This window comes from Hemitrygon akajei, chromosome 16, assembly GCF_048418815.1.
Source record: "Hemitrygon akajei chromosome 16, sHemAka1.3, whole genome shotgun sequence".
NCBI lineage: Eukaryota > Metazoa > Chordata > Chondrichthyes > Myliobatiformes > Dasyatidae > Hemitrygon > Hemitrygon akajei.
This window is the reverse complement of record NC_133139.1, coordinates 71,905,849-71,922,960: the sequence shown is the minus strand read 5'-3', so window position 1 is coordinate 71,922,960 and position 17,112 is coordinate 71,905,849. Positions and strand designations below refer to the sequence as shown.

Genomic DNA, 17,112 nt, shown 5'->3' with positions numbered 1-17,112 from the left:
AAAGTTTTACTGCTGTTAGAAGTGAGGAGACCATGTAGTCAGAGACCATGGGATGATACAGGCTGGTAGGCAGGATAAAGCGGTGTTAGTTTAGATTGAGTTTAACCCTGGCATGTGCGCTGATGTATTTTGGGAGATAATATAAGGCTAGGACTGAAATAGTATTGGGAAGGACTGAGGAACAGGTGGACCTCAAGGTACATGTCTAAAGGTCCCTGAATGTGGCAGCACAGGTGTGCATACAGAACTGTTAGCTTCATCTGCCAGGACAAAGAATATATGAGTTAGAAAGTTATAAATCAAGATTAGGAAACATATATGAAGGACTGTGGGAACTCCAGTTCCCATGTAGACTTTGAATATTGGAGATATTTTACTGCAGTTGTATGACATTGGTGAAGCCACTCTTGGAGCACTGCGTTCAGTTTTGATCACCCTGCTTTGGTAAAGATGTGCATAAACTACAAAGGTTGCAGAAAAGATTTATGAGGATCTTGCTAGGACTAGAGAGCTCAAGTTTTAGAGAGAGGCTGGCCAGGTTAGGTTTTTATTCCCTTGAACATAGGAGAATAAGGGGCGACAGCTACAGGTCATATTCAGGAAACTGGAATGGAAGTGGTTAGGCATCCAGTGGCCAGCTGGTGGGTCAAAAGGCCTGTTTCCTTGTTCTGTAACTCTATAACTCAGTAATTATGAATTCCTTTGATAGTCTTCTGGTTCAGAGTATTGTGTTTGGCTCTGTTTTGTAGTCACCGTTCCCTGGAGATGATGAAGAGGAAGTTTTTGACAGCATTGTCAATGATGAGGTTCGATATCCACGATTCCTGTCTTCAGAAGCCATTGCAATAATGAGAAGGGTATGTGACCAATTTGTTTCATCATTCTTTGAATTTTTAACTTTAGCACCTGAGCCAGTTCAGTGAGGGAAAAGTAACAAAATATTGAAATAGTTGATAACCTTGTTTATAAAGGTGGAGATTTATAGATTCACTGTTATGCATCACAGAAACAGACTTTTTGACCCAAGTCATCATCAAGCTGCATATCTAAGTTAATCCTACTCCCATTCATATACTTGTCCAAATGTTTTTATTTTGTATGTTGTAATTGTACCCACCTCTGCCACTTCCCCAGCAGCTTGTTCCACAAACCCATCACCCTCTATGCACAAAGCTTGCCCCTCAGGACCTCTTTCAATCTTTTCCAGCTCATTTTAGCCCATTTAAGCCCATTCATTTCTAACGCATTTAATAGATTTTTAATGGATTTTCAGCCTGCTCGTTTGAACCCATGTCTTCTCTCCATTTATCTCTCTGCAACCTCTTCATGACTTGCTGTCCTCGATGTTTAACCGTTTGAAAGCATCGGCATACAAAACTGAGTAAGAATGAAGAGGTTTAACTGTGGAGTATGTGGATTTGTATTAATTTACACAGCCTGTAGTGGATGTCTGAGTAATGACAGAGGTTATGTTCGTGCCCAGCTATTGCGAAGGAATCCGGAGCGGCGGCTGGGATCCAGTGAGCGAGACGCAGAGGAAGTGAAGAAACAGCCATTCTTCAGAGTGAGTAGAGAACCAACAAGCTTTGTCTTACAACTGTCGTTTGCTGTGTTGCTCTATATCTGTATCGTTTGTAATCTTCAAACAAGCCTAAGTCACACCTTTGAAAGAGTGACACATAGAAAATGCTGGAGGAACTCTGCAGGTCAGTCAACATCGATGGAAGTTAATCAATAGTCAATGTTTTGGCCCGAGACCTTTATCAGTATCTTGATTTCATGTGATGAAGCCAGGGAGAGGTGAGGTTGTGAGTTTGATTCATGACGCTTTGTCATTTTATCTGTTCCTGAGCTTGTCGCCCTCCTGCAGGTTGGCTGAGGCCCTCCACTGGTCAGGTACGACCATGGATATTGTGTCCTAGCTATCTATATGATGTGCAAACCAGGACAGTACAATATGGAGGTCAAGCTGTGACCATGGAGCAGGCTCCCCCTCTCCACGCAGAGAATGATATAGCTTGGCACTTGGCACATGAGTTTCCAGACAGCGTTAAACTCAATGTAGGACGTCAGCTCCGGATATTTCCTCGGGGTTTACTCCCAAAGCCTTCCCCATGAGCGAGTGTAGCCACAAGCGAGTGGAAGTTTGAGATCAGAGATTTCCTTTTGCCTAGTTGAGCTGCTAACCACAACTGATGAGCGAAAGGCTATAAGGTGCCAGTAACCTGCCTTTTCCCCTTCTCTCAGTAGAAATGGTTCAGCTGAGCCATGTGAAGCCCAGGAATTGGACTAGGTTGTCAGAGGCTATTTGAGGCGCATGCCATTGAGTGCATTCATTAGGTAGTGGGAGCTTGTCCCCACTACCACCCCCAAACCCTGGCTATGACAACCTTAAGGAACCAAACTGGTGTTTAGGGCACGGAGCCAAGGACTATCCTGTGGCGCTCTTCTAGTAATTCTCAATAAACTTATACCAGGGTTTTCCACTCAAGAAACTGGGAAGATAATTTCTACATTTTGCCATGAAGAGGCATTTCAGCCCATAAAGTCTATACCAGCCCATAGTCCAATTCCAATCCCCATAAATTTTATTCCCCTTATTATTATCAGGTCTCCCCAAATTCTACCACTCACCTGCACATTGAGGGAATTAACTTACTATCGCCAATGCAGAGTGGAGCACTGGGAAAACCCACATGCTCACAGAGACAACATGCAAACTCCACACAGACAGCACTGGATTGAACTTGGGTTCCTGTAACTGTGTGTCAGTGGTTCTTCCTTATGTGCCACTGGTGGAGGCTGTCTTCTAACTTAAAAAGATTAGGCTTATTTTTCACATGTATATCGAAACATACAGATTGTATTAAATCAAATCAGCGAGGATACCTGGTCCCTTAGAATACCTTCCTGTATCCTGTATCTTTCCCACTACAGATGTCAAACTCAATAGCCAACTATTTCCTGGCTTATTCTTAGAGCCTTTCTTAGACAAAAGAACAACATTAACTATCCTCCAATCCTCTGGCACCTAACCCATGCCTAAGGATGTTTTAAATATCTCTGCTAAGGCCCCTGCAATTTCTGCATTAGTCTCCCACAGGGTCGGATGGAACACCTTCTCAGGCTTTGAGGATTTATTTCTCACCTTTCTGTCAGCTTGAATCTATCTGCCCATTCTTCTCTGACCTCCCTCATTAACAAGGTGTTTTCACCCACAGAACTGCCACAAACTTGTAAATTTACAAATCATGCGGACAACATAGTCATTCAGATTGTTAATACAAATGATGACAGTGGACCCAGCACCAATCCCTGTAGTGTCACAGACCTCCAAAGCGAATAGCAGCCCTCCACTACAACCCTCTGCCTCCTTGCAAAATCCCCTCCAGAAACTTTCATGTTAGGCTCACCACACTGTAGTTCCCTGGCTTGTTCTTGTAGTAATTCTTAAATGCATAACCTGCATGTCATCAGCTTCCTTTCACAATTCATCTTTTCCTTCCTAATGACCTTCTTAGTTTCCTCTGCAAATTTTTAAAAGCTTCCCAATCCTCTATCTTCCCACTTTGAGTACTTGATCTGTGGCTAAAGATGGTGCAAACATCTCTGCAAGAGCCTCCTTCCCAGTGTCTTCCCGGTCCTGGAATAAGTCTTGTCCATTTAAGTGCCTGCCAAAATGCCTCAGATTTTACCACTTCCTCTGGCGGCTTATTACCCTCTCTAGGGATCATTCTCTACGCCACTCCCTTGTCCAGCTGTCCCTCCCCTTTTTGCCATTTATCACTGCTAGTGGATCAAGTGCTACGCCTGCTTGTACACTTCTTCCTTCACCACCGATCAGAGTCCTTCCAGGTGAGGTGACACTTTACGTGTGATTTTGTCAGGGTCGTCTACCGTATCCGGTGCTACCAGTGTGGCTTGTTGAAACCCGACCCAGACTGACGAACCACTTCACCGATCATCTTTGCTCTGTCTGCCACAAAAGGCGGGGTTTCTCAGTAGCCACCCATTTTAATTTGACTTCCCATTCCCATTCTGACTTGTCGTCCTATGGTCTCCTCTACTGCTGAGACGAGGTCACTCTCAGGTTGAAGAAGCAATACTTCATATTCCCTCTGAGTAGCCTCCAGCCTGTTGGCGTGAACATAGAATTCTCTATGATAATTTCTCACCCCACCCCCCCTCCTCTCTTTCCATTCCCCTTTCTGGCTCTCCTCTCACTCCTCATCTGCCTCTCACCTCCCTCTGGTGCCTCTCTATCTTCCCCTTTTCCCAATGGTCCACTCTTTCCTCCTATCAAATTTCTTCTTCAGCCCTCTACCTTTCCCACCTAACATCTCCCAGCTTCTCACTGTATTCCTCCTTTCCACCCACCTACCATCCCCCTTAACAGTCCTCAGCTTATTTTGGGTAGTCTGGGTTGCCTCCAACCTGATGGCATGAACATTTTTTTTCCCTCTCTCTACCTCTCTCACAATTACTCTTTGCCTGTTCTCCATCTCCCTCTGGTGTTCCCCTCTCCCTTTCTTTCTCCCTAGGCCTCCCATCCCATGATCCTTTCCGTTCTCCAGCTCTGTATCCCTTTTGCCAATCACCTTTCCAGCTCTTAGCTTCATCCCACCCCTTCCTGTCTTCTCCTATCATTTCGGATTTCCCCCTCCCCCTCCCACTTTCAAATCTCTTAGAATCTCTCCTTTCAGTTAGTTCTGATGAAGGGTCTCAGCCCGAAACGTCAACTGTACTCCTTCCTATAGACGCTGTCTGGCCTGCTGCTTTCCACCAGCATTTTGTGTGTGTTGCTTGAGTTTCCAGCAACTGCACATTTCCTCATGTCAGCTTATTCTGGCTTCCTCACCTTTCCTTTCCAGTCCTGGTGAAGGCTCTCAATTCAAAACGTCAACCTTATTCCTTTCCATCGATGCTGTCTGACCTGCTGTCTTCCTCCGACATTTTGTATACATCGTACCCTGTCTGACTTCCCACAGTGCAGCAGCTTGCACATTGGGATTAAATTCCATCTCCCCGCACTCTGCCCAGCTTCCCACCTGATTCGTATCCTGCTCTAGCCTTGAACATCTTTCCACTCTCCGCAATGGCACCAACTTTTGTGTTGTCCACAGACTTGGTAATCAGCCCTCACATATTCATATCAAAGTTGTTAATATCTATCCCACATTGCTGCTTCCTTTCCCTGAGAAGCCACTTCTCCTTCAGTATAGAAGGTGGCATGTCTGCTGGAGATGTGATCCCGTCACTATCACAGCTACCTCTACGTGCCAGGCTGTATCTCATTCTCGGACATGTAAACATTGTAGGATCTCCGGGGTGAATCTGTAAGGTAGTTAACCAGGATCTAGGGCTGACACACTGCACAGATTTCCATTGATACTGTCTTTGGTCAGAAATCACATAGGTCAAACCAGGTATTTGTGGCAGGTGCCTGTCTCTGAACCACAGGGGGAAAGCAGGCTGCCTTCTACAAAAGTTCACTAGCTTTGAGGTCAGCACAACTGAAGCTAGTTCCTTTATTTTTAAATTAAATTATTTGGTCATTTTAATTGAATTTAAATTCAGGGCTACTGTGGTGGGATTTGAAGTTGTATCTCTGAATTTAGAAAGTTCTGTAACAACTTTTTAAGAAAGGGATTTCTAGGAATTTCCTGCAATGTGCTGTTCAGAACAGTTTATAACATTTTAAAACTGCACGGATCTTAAATCAATTTATATCCCAGCTTGCCTGTGGTAAAGCTCTCTTCCAATGTTTAATATTGGCCTTATGAAAGACTCATGTAAAGTTGAAAGACCGTTGTTCTGTCATAAATACTTTGTATACTTATTTGTATATTATAATTTGATAGTCTAATTATAATTTGTATTTGCCTACTGTCACCTCAGTTGTAACTGCCGTCTTACCACTGCTCCTTCCTGAATCTAAAATGTAGACTATATGCACAGTACAGACCATTCAGCTGAAATGTTGAGCCAAACCATATACAGTGCCTTGTAAAAGTATTAAGCCCCAACCTTTTGTTCACATAATGAGTATAACAGCTAAGGATTTTGATTAACTGAGAATTTTTATTTCTGAGTCGCGTGATCCTTTTTTCACAGTAGAGCTGACAAAAAAAAAACACAAGGAAAATTGTAAAGCATGAAAAACTTAAAAATTCAAAAACTGAAATGTCAGCAGTTCAAAAGTATTCATCCCCCTTTGCTCAATACTTAGTTGAACCGCCTCTCATAGCTATTACAATCTTTGTGCAAAGCTGATAGAGACTTGTCCAAAATGTGATGGAGCAAGATTTGCCCATTCCTTCTTGCAAAATTGTTCAAGCTGTGCCAGGTCAGTTGGGGAGTGGCAGTGGACAGCAGTCTTGTAAGGTCATGAATCTGACTGGGACATAAATTTTCTTCATTTGAAGCCACTCCATGGTTGCCCTGACAGTGTGCTTTGGGTTGTTGACCTGCTGTTTAACCATTCTGGCAGAGACTAACGGGTTTTTATCTAGGATCTCACTGTATTTACCAGTTTTCATCATTTTCCCATCAGTCCTGAACAGATTTCCAGTCCCTGCTGCTGAAAAGCACCCCCAATACGATGCTACCTCCGCCATACTTAGGAAGGGTGGTGATACCTGGCTGAAGTGCACTATGAGATTTATGCCACATGTACCTTAGTGTTGAGGCCAAAAAGTTCCAGTTTAGTCACATCCAACCACAAGACCTTCTTTCCTATCTTTACAACATCTTCTAAGTGATGCTTTGCAAAGTCTTTATAGATAAGTATGTGCTTTTTTTTTTAGCCAGGGCTTCTTCCTTGCCATTCTTCCATAAATAGCCTTTTTGTGCAAGGCCTTAGTGATTGTGGAGCCATGAACTTCATCCCCAGATGCAGACACTGACTTCTGCAGCTCACTGAGTGTGACTGTTGTCATCACAGTAGCTTCTTGCAAGTGTCATTCTTCCCCAGTGTCTATAAGTTCTAAGGGGTGGCCTGACCTGGGCACTGTGGTTGTGGTTTCATATTTTTTCCACTTTTTCACGATGGACTGCACTGAATTTTGAGGTTTGTTCAGTGCCTTTGAGATGGTTATATACTCTTCCCCGGATTTGTGCTCCACTATTTTCATTTCCCCAACCTGCCTTGAATGGTCTTTTCTCTTCATTTTGGTTTGGTCTGTTGAAAGTCTACCATGCTGTTGGATCTTGCAGAGAGAGGGGGTATTTATTCAGGTGAACCTCCGATTTTCTACTTGAAAGAATTGGGTGAGTTGGTAAGATAATATACAGTATTACACCTGAGGAAAGTTGGTGTAGTAATTATGAAGGAGGTGAATACTTTTTCAACCTCACCATTTAGGTTTTTAATTATTATTAAATTGTTGACAGGTTTTGGAATTTTTCTTTTGATTTTACCTGCTGCACACTGTTTTGTAGATTAGTTCAAAAAATCCTGCTTCAATATATTTTATATTTAGAAAATCAGTAAAATGTGAAAATAGTTGTGGGGCCCGAATACTTTTTCAAGGCACTGTAAACCACGATCAATCTAATCCTTCCCTCTTACACAGCCTATAATCCTCCTGCGTTTATACTATATAACCTTTCTCAGAAATCCTCCACTTTGGTTTAAAACTCTATTATAAAACTTACTCGGCAGTGCATGTAGTTATGCGGTGGTGATTAACTTCTCAGTCATTTTAGAGAAATTTTGCTTACTACCTCTTCTCCAAATTTTTGAAATGAATGTTCATTTTTTCACTTTATTTCCAATGTTGAACTCCTAACATCTTAAAATTCTCAGGAAATAGATTGGGAAGCCTTACTGGCAAAGAAAGTGAAGCCACCTTTCATACCTACCATCAAAGATCGGGAAGATGTCAGCAACTTTGATGAGGAATTTACAGCAGAAGAAGCAAAACTGACACCCCCAAGGGAGCCTCGCATTCTCAGTGAGAAGGAACAAATCATGTTCAAGGAGTTCGATTATGTCTCTAATAACAATTCATGTTAAGCGACCTCTTTGTTCAAACAGTTCTTGAGACTGGTTTCATATTACCGGAACGTTAAGCCTTAAAAGCAGTGGATATGCGATCAGTGCTCTGGATGCAATTATTTGCCTTCTTTTTAAAAAAGTTTTTATTTATAAATATATATAAATAGGTGTGTATTTCTTAGTACACTGTATACTTTTCAAGGCTTTACAGATCAAGATCTTGTAATCAAACTGACCAGATGTATCAAGAACCTGGACCATTTTGTCTTTCCGCCCTCTGTTCTGAAGGACTCCCACAGCCCATGCATCCCATGAGCAAGTTGCACTCTCCCTTTCCCAGACCAAAAGGTCCTTGGTTTCTGTGACACACCTTTTTGCACTGTCCCAAAGTGTCAAGCATTCCACCTACCTCGGTCAGTTCACGAACAACACAATAGTAACACTGTCTTCCCTCTCCTCCTCCACCACCCCTCCCCACCTGACCTCTGCTTGCTTCTCATCTGTCACACTACAGTCCTTCTGGCAAAGCTAACTGTGTGAAGATGGATGAGCCTTGGGGAGTACTGAGGAACAGAGGATCTGTACAAGCCCAAGGATTTATGCTGTTCAGGTCAATGATGAAGAAGACACTTTGGATACTCATTACTCAGGTCCTGAAGCACAAACAGGGAGGTCGGTTACACTTTTATATAGCACTGGTTAGGCCTGCATTTCACTGTGGAATGGTTATTCAGTGCAGTTCTCATGGCTGTCCCACAGGAAGGAGCTGATAACACTGGAGAGGCCGCAGAAGAGATCTACCAGGGAAATAATCGAGACAGAATGTTACATGGAGAGTTACAGCAGGAATCAGGCCCTTCAGCCCACCCAGTCTATGCCAACCGTCAATCACTCATTGAAACTAATCCTACATTCACCTTGAGTGTAATTCTTCCCACTTTCCCACCCTTCGCACTCCCTCGAAGTTCTGCCACACACCTATATACTAGGGGCATATTGCAGAGGCCAGTAGTATGGGATATGGGAAGAGACTGGAGCACTGAGGGAAAAAGCCACAGAGTTCCAGGGACCACCTGAGGTTAGGATTGAACTCAGGTCACAGGAGTTGAGAGGCAGTGGCACCACTATCCCATCTGTTTCATTCACCAGGAGAGGATGGGATGCTGAGGGATGACTTCCTGATAAGAGGCTTACAAAATTTCAGGCTAAAGGATTGGAAAGATGGTGGGAAACTTCAATATCAAAAGTAAAACGAAATGGCATTTGTTTAGTGTGAAGGGTCAGAAAGTTCTCTCCCCGAGGGCTGTTGGAATTGAACACACAACCTGAAGGTGTGCAGGCAGAGAGACTCGCAGTGTTTCAGAAGGATCTAGAGATGCTGTTGCATCCCAAGACAGTGAATAATACAGACTGGATGCTGGTAAATGATCTTGTGATGGCTACTGGATGAGTCGTGTAGACTGTCTCACCTGTACTGAGCTACCACTCACTCACCATTCACTCCTGCACTGAACTCTCTGTCACCTTTCACACTGGGACCCTCCTGCACCAAGCCCTCTGTCACTCACCGTCATTGCTGTGGTCTGCCTGCACCAAACTCTCTGTCACTCACATTGCGTGCTATGGTCTGCCTGTAATAAGCTCCCCATCCCTCACTGTTCATGCTGCGTATGGCTTGTGTGCCTTATTAGTCGAGACACTGAGTTCAAAAGTCAGGAAGTTATGCTGCAGCTTTATAAAACTCTGGTAAGGATGCATCTGGACTATTGCATTCAATATGATCACCCCATTCTAGGAAGGATGTTGGAGGCTTTGGATGTGGCACAGAAGAGGTATACCCTAATGCTCTGTAAATTAGAATGAATGTCCTCGAAGGAGATGTTGGACAAACTTTGTATTGTTTTCTCTTACAGCTTTGGAGGCTGATGGAAGAGCTGATAAAAGTTTATAAGATTACGAGAGGGTGAGATGCTGATATAATTTGGCAGTGGTCAAAATGCTTAATACTAAAGGGCCTACGTTTAAGGTGTGAGGGGGTAAATTTGAAGGAGGTAGCTACACTTTTTTTTAACAAAATGGCATGTGTTGTAATGCACCACCAAGGTTGGTAGTGAAGGCAAATACCATAGTGCCATTTAAGAGGCGCTCAGATAAGACACATGAATGTGCAGAGAATGGAGGGACATGGACATAGCGTAGGTAGCTAATTTAATTAGGCATCATTAGGTCAATTAGTTTGACCATAGCTCTGTAGAAGTGAAATTAGTGTAAATGGTTACAATGGGATGAAGGATCTCTTTATGCACTGTGCAACATCAAACACGGCCCTACCATGTCCATGGTTCCAGAAGCTCCCTTGAGCCACTCTGCTATCACTAAATGCCTGGTCCCTCAGTCTTCTGGCACCTTGTCAGTCACACGATCGCTCTGCCGAGTCAGTGCTTCTCCCAGCACTCGGTGCACCCTGACACTTGTGCAATTGTACTCACTGGGTGAGATCTCTGCTGCAAGCCATTGTGCTGAATGGAGAAGCTGTAGGTGTGACTGCGTGTCTGAGGATGCCCTATTGCCAGACCGGGGGGGCAACAGTGTTCATAACACTCTGGTGGTATTGAGCTCACAGTATCAGATGGAGGCAATGTGATATGGCTGACACATTTACAAGGCTCAGGACAAATTGCAGATAAATGAGTCTGGTATAGATGGGGATTTTATACAGTGTGTGACAGTGTGTTTCTGTGCTCTGTACCCTGTAATTGCCACCCATGGTCTCACATTTGCCACAGTGCAGTCACAGCAGAATAGTGCTGCGGACTTGAGTCACCACAGGCATGGTGGCCTTCGATGTGTCATACACAGTCCACCAGCACTTCGGTTCACACCTCAGGTACCTTGTTACCGTCCCACTGTGTAAATTTCTCGGCCTAAAACAAATGCTGATCTATGGGAGCGTTCTGGCTGCTGGGACTTCCATTTTTTTCCTCTAAGCTCCGCTGCCTTACTAACACCAGCTGGAGAACACAGCCGGATGTTGGTATAGTCAGATATCTACCTGGTTCCAGCTATACCCGGCTGTTGCACTGTGAGAACTGAGCAGTCAGTGGTGGCTTTTCCTGTGGTGCCCAACTCCAGGAGTGAATGAAGAGCTATCTGATGTCCACACTGGATTTCCAGAGCCTGAAGACCCCTGTCACCAAACAGGGTAGTGTGATGGCGAAAGGCCATTCTGTCCACCCAGAGATGGATTTCATCAGCTCCACTGGCTGAGCCTTGTACCCCCCTGCAGATTATTTCCTCTCCACCTTGATTGGCGCAGTGTCTACAACCCCACCAGGTTTTAGTCACACTGGCCTGCAACAGTCCTTTCGGCCCACTGAGTCTGTACCAGCCATTACTCATCTTCTTATGGAAATCTTATCCTCATCCCATTTTTCTCCTGATATTCACCTCAACTTCACCCTCTCCCACTACCCCCAGATTCTCCCACTCTCTGCCACATGACGGGCAAGGTAAAACAGCCAGTTTACCAATCTACAAATTCCTGGGAACATGGGAAGAAATCTACATAGTCACGGAGAGAACATAACGTATCAGCTGTACTACTTGTATTAGATGGCCTAAATAATAAATCTGGACCCCTGGTTGTTGAACCTTCTGCAAATCTGAACTCCCTTTTTCTTACATGTTTTATAAGCTTGTCTAAATTTTGTCAAAACTTTCACTTTATTGCAAGATGAACAATCATAGTTTCTCCAGACTAACCTTGCAGCAGGAGCATCTCAAACTTGGTATCATTCATGTAAATGTTGTTTGCATCCTGTCTGGGTCTCTGTCTGCATCCTAACGTGCAGTGACTGGAACCGATTGTTTGTGGCACACTAGTGATTTGGGGTCAGTGCACCTCTCCTGCTTTTGTATTTTGGAAATCCATGAATCTCATGTCCTCCACTAACCTTTCTCACCATGCCCTGCCAGTTTTAAGGATTGGTTCACATTTGCACGCGAATCCCTCTACTCCTGACATCTTTTATACCTGTGCCATATTGTCAATATTACCTCTTTTTCTGCCAAACTCATTGCAAATTTTACTCTGCACTTTAGTGTCCAATTATTTGCATATGTCAAAGAGTTTGGTACTAGCATTAACCCTGGGAACACCACTGTCTCCCAGTCCTGAACTACAACTGTTTTCCACTAGTGTGTCTTTAACTCCACTGGGTTTAGTTTTGCTGATAAAACCTTTGTATGGAACTTTGTGAAGCATCTCACCTAAACCACAGTTGTTTTCCCCGCAGCAACTTCCATCAGGCAACCAAACACAATTTGCCTTTTAACACCTTTGTGCTGAATCTTCATCGTCAACAAGTATCTCCAAGTGCCTGATACTGTTTCTCAGGTTATTATTTCCGAGAGTTTCTCTCACGACTGATGTTAAATCACCTGGCATGTCCTTACTGAAGTTCTCACTTTCCAGCTCTATCACCTCTCCTGTATCACATGAGATAAAAGGGTTTTGCAGGCCCTCTTGTAGCTTTCACCAGACCTCCCTCGTGTCCCACACAAACCTGGTGACCTGGTTGCTCAAAGCCAACCTTTCTTAATTTAATTACTCTCACCCCATTCATTTTTCTTCTCCTGAGATTTTGACACAGAGTATTCCAGCTCTGCCTTCTGTCTCTGCATTTTCAGAGTTCTCAGTCCCAACCCTTTTATGGTACATTTTCTTCACCTATAGGAGACTCAGGTTTTGCTCTCAATTCACCGCTCGTTCCCATTCTCTTTGTTTATTTGTCATTCCATGTCCCCTTATATGGCTGTGTTCCTACATCAGCTACTCTCTCCTTTGTGAGCCCAGGGGCTTGGGCTTGGGCTTTGGTGTGCTCCCTTCCCCCCCCCTCCACACACCCCGCCTTTGAATGTACAGTATTCAGCTTGTGCTTAATGTGTTTGTTCATTAAAGGTCAACCACTCTTCCTTCATACTTTTACCTGCCTATTTTTGGTTCCATAATATCCGAGATAGTTCTGTTCTCACTCCCACTGATGTTAGAAATCTTCTAATTTACAAGTTCCCTTCCTTGACCCTCAGCGTTTCTGGCCTAAACTTTGTGATCTAATGCTTACTGCTCCCCAAGTGTTCCTTACTGGCAATTTTTTCACAGGCCCTGAAGAACCAGAACCAATAACGCCTCTTTCCTAATTAAGTTAATAAAAGTTTTCTCAATGCTTTTCTTTTAATACTACTGTAACCATTCCACTGTAGAGTTTGTTGTGGCAAGACTAGGCTGCTTTATTGCTCCAGTCTGCTCCAATGTCACCCTGTGAATATATCACTAATTATTATAGATGTTACTTTGAAATGAGCCAAAGGGTAGCAGCTGGTGTAAATGGATTCTTCTTAAATTCTGTACATTAAATGGTCAGATGACAATCCCAGATCCAGCTGATGGCCTATGTATTTCCATCAAATGAGCCCTTGCTTACTCAGTCAACGAAGACAACATGAAATGAAAGGTTATCGGAGGAGCAGATGTGAGTGAAGGGTGAAAGGCTGAACATGCTACTCAAAGCTGTTAGTATTATGTTTCACTTCATGGGGTTTCCCACCTCATTTGTAACAATAGCACAGCCTGTTTAGGAAACTCAACTATTTTGTATGCATAGAGGTGTATTTTTTAAAAAAAAGTCATTTTGTTATAAATAGCCTTTTGTCCTACATTTATTAAACCTGATGTTTAATGTGTCTGAATAATATGCTTTAGCCCACAGTACAGTCTGGTGTCTGTTTATTTAAATCTCACTTGCAGTCAACTTCACTGCAAAATACCAAGGTTGTCTAATGACCTGAAAATCAAAATCAGGTTTAATATGTGTTGTGAAATTTGTTTTGCAGCAGTACATTGCAATATGTAATAAAAACTATAAATTACAAGAAGCATATTAAATAAGTAGTGCAAAAAGAGAGGATCAAAATAGTGAGGTGTTATATGTGGGTTCATTGTCCATTCAGAAATCTGAAGGCAGAGGGGAAGAAGCAATTCCTGAAACACTGAGAGTGTGTCTTCAGGCTTCTGTATCACCACCTTGACCAGGGCATGTCCTGGGCATGTCCAGAGGTGTAACTGGAGACATGGATCACTTCCAGGTAATCAGAAACAAGAGATCCTGCAGATGCTGGAGAAACTCAGCAGGTCAGGCAGCATCTAGGAACAAAGGAATAACCAGCTGACGTTTCGGGCAGAGACCTTTCATCGGAACTGGAAAGGAAGGAGGACAAGCTGGACAGGATAGATGGAGAAGCCAGTTGGGTGAGGGAGGAGCAATGAATTGAAAAGGATGAAGATAAAAGGCAGAAAAGGTAAAGAACTGAAGAAGGAGTCTGATAGGAGAGCTCCATGGACCATAGGAGAAAAGGAAGGAGGAGCTGAAAGTTAGGTGAGGAAAAGCCAGAGGGGAGGGGCAATGAAAAAAGAGAGAAAGGGGATGGTGAAAAATTACTAGACGTTAGAGAAATCTATACTCATGCCATCAGTTTGGAGGCTATGCAGATGGAATAAGAGGTATTGCTCCTCCAACCTGAGAGTGGCCTCATTATGGCCGTAGAGGAGGCCATGAACCACTGTGCCAGGATGGGAATGGGGATTGGACTTAAAGTAGTTGGCCACTGGGAAATCCTGCTTGTTGCAGAGCCTCCAACCTGATGGCATGAACATTGATTTCTCTAGCTTACAGTAATTCCCCCCCCCCCCCCTTCCATTCCCCACTCTGGCTCCCTCCGTGCCTCTTCTCATCTGCCAATCACTTTCCCTAATGCCTCCCTCCTTCATTCCCTTTCTCCACTGGTCCAGTCAGCTACTCACTTCATCCCCCTCCTCCAACAACCTGACTTAACCAAACACCTTCTAACTGGTACTCCTCCCTCTCCCTCTGCCTTATTCTGGCTTCTTCGCCCTTTCTTTCCAGTCCTGATTAAAAATCTCGGCTCAAAATGCCGACTGTTTATTCCTCTCCACAAGGCCTGACCTGCTGAGTCTCTCCAGCATTTTGTGTGTGTTGGTCAGTTCCAGGCAATGGTCAACCAGGAAATTCAGAGCAAAGCCCAGCAATTGTGCCGGGACACAGAGTAGCATGTAGGGTGTGTACTGGCAACGGACCAGTAAGTAGGGGTCAACAGATAGGCGTGCTGGCTGTGTACGGGACAAAGGATCGACGTGCTGACTGTGTACGGGACAAAGGATCGACATGCTGGCTGTGTACGGGACAAAGGATCGACGTGCTGACTGTGTACGGGACAAAGGATCGACGTGCTGACTGTGTACGGGACAAAGGATCGATGTGCTGGCTGCGTACGGGACAATGGATCGGCGTGCTGACTGTGTACAGGACAAAGGATCGACATGCTGACTGTGTACGGGACAGCGAATTGGCATGCTGACTGTACGGGACAAAGGATCGACATGCTGACTGTGTACAGGACAGCGAATTGGCATGCTGACTGTGTACAGGACAAAGGATTGACATGCTGACACGGTACGGGACAAATGATCGACGTGCTGACTGTGTACGGGACAAAGGATCGACGTGCTGACTGTACGGGACAAAGGATCGACATGCTGACTGTGTACGGGACAAATGATCGACATGCTGACTGTGTACGGGACAAAGGATCGACATGCTGACTGTGTACGGGACAAATGATCGACATGCTGACTGTGTACTGGACAAAGGATCGACATGCTGACTGTGTACGGGACAATGGATCGGTATGCTGACTGTGTACGGGACAAAGGATCGACATGCTGACTGTGTACGGGACAAAGGATCGACATGCTGACTGTGTACGGGACAATGGATCGGTATGCTGACTGTACGGGACAAAGGATTGACTTGCAGACTGTGTACAGGACAGCGAATTGGCATGCTGACTGTGTACGGGACAATGGATCGGTATGCTGACTGTGTACGGGACAAAGGATCGGTATGCTGACTGTGTACGGGACAAAGGATCGGTATGCTGACTGTGTACGGGACAATGGATCGACATGCTGACTGTTTACGGGACAATGGATCGGTATGCTGACTGTGTACGGGACAAAGGATCGACATGCTGACTGTACGGGACAAAGGATCGACATGCTGACTGTGTACGGGACAGCGAATCGACATGCTGGCTGTGTACGGGACAAAGGATCGACATGCTGGCTGTGTACGGGACAAAGGATCGACATGCTGGCTGTGTACGGGACAAAGGATCGACATGCTGACTGTACGGGACAAAGGATCGACATGTTGACTGTGTACTGGACAAAGGATCGACATGCTGTCTGTGTACAGGACAAAGGATCCACGTGCTGACTGTGTACGGGACAAAGGATCGACATGCTGACTGTGTACTGGACAAAGGATCCACGTGCTGACTGTGTACGGGACAAAGGATCGACATGCTGACTGTGTACTGGACAAAGGATCGACATGCTGACTGTGTACTGGACAAAGGATCCACGTGCTGACTGTGTACTGGACAAAGGATCGACATGCTGTCTGTGTACAGGACAAAGGATCCACGTGCTGACTGTGTACGGGACAAAGGATCGACATGCTGACTGTGTACTGGACAAAGGATCCACGTGCTGACTGTGTACTGGACAAAGGATCGACATGCTGACTGTGTACGGGACAATGGATCGACATGCTGTCTGTGTACTGGACAAAGGATCGACGTGCTGACTGTGTACGGGACAAAGGATCGACATGCTGACTGTGTACGGGACAAAGGATCGACATGCTGACTGTGTACTGGACAAAGGATCGACATGCTGACTGTGTACGGGACAATGGATCGACATGCTGTCTGTGTACTGGACAAAGGATCGACGTGCTGACTGTGTACGGGACAAAGGATCGACATGCTGACTGTGTACTGGACAAAGGATCGACATGCTGACTGTGTACGGGACAATGGATCGGTATGCTGACTGTGTACGGGACAAAGGATCGACGTGCTGACTGTGTACGGGACAAAGGATCGACGTGCTGACTGTGTACGGGACAAAGGATCGACATGCTGACTGTGTACGGGACAAAGGATCGACATGCTGGCTGTGTACGGGACAA

General features: G+C 44.7%; 1 protein-coding gene across 2 annotated transcripts in view; it reads left to right on the top strand.

Annotated features, from left to right (window-relative positions):
• Window positions 1-13,767, top strand: part of pkn1a (protein kinase N1a) — a 155,700-nt gene extending 141,933 nt beyond the window's left edge. For both annotated transcript variants that reach the window (XM_073069151.1, XM_073069152.1), the window contains exons 20-22: window positions 750-857; window positions 1,484-1,564; window positions 7,808-13,767. In XM_073069151.1, coding sequence (XP_072925252.1) covers window positions 750-857; window positions 1,484-1,564; window positions 7,808-8,017 — 399 coding nt within the window. In that variant the 3' untranslated portion in view covers window positions 8,018-13,767. The remainder of the gene's footprint in view (window positions 1-749; window positions 858-1,483; window positions 1,565-7,807) is intronic.
• Window positions 13,768-17,112: the final 3,345 nt, after the last annotated feature.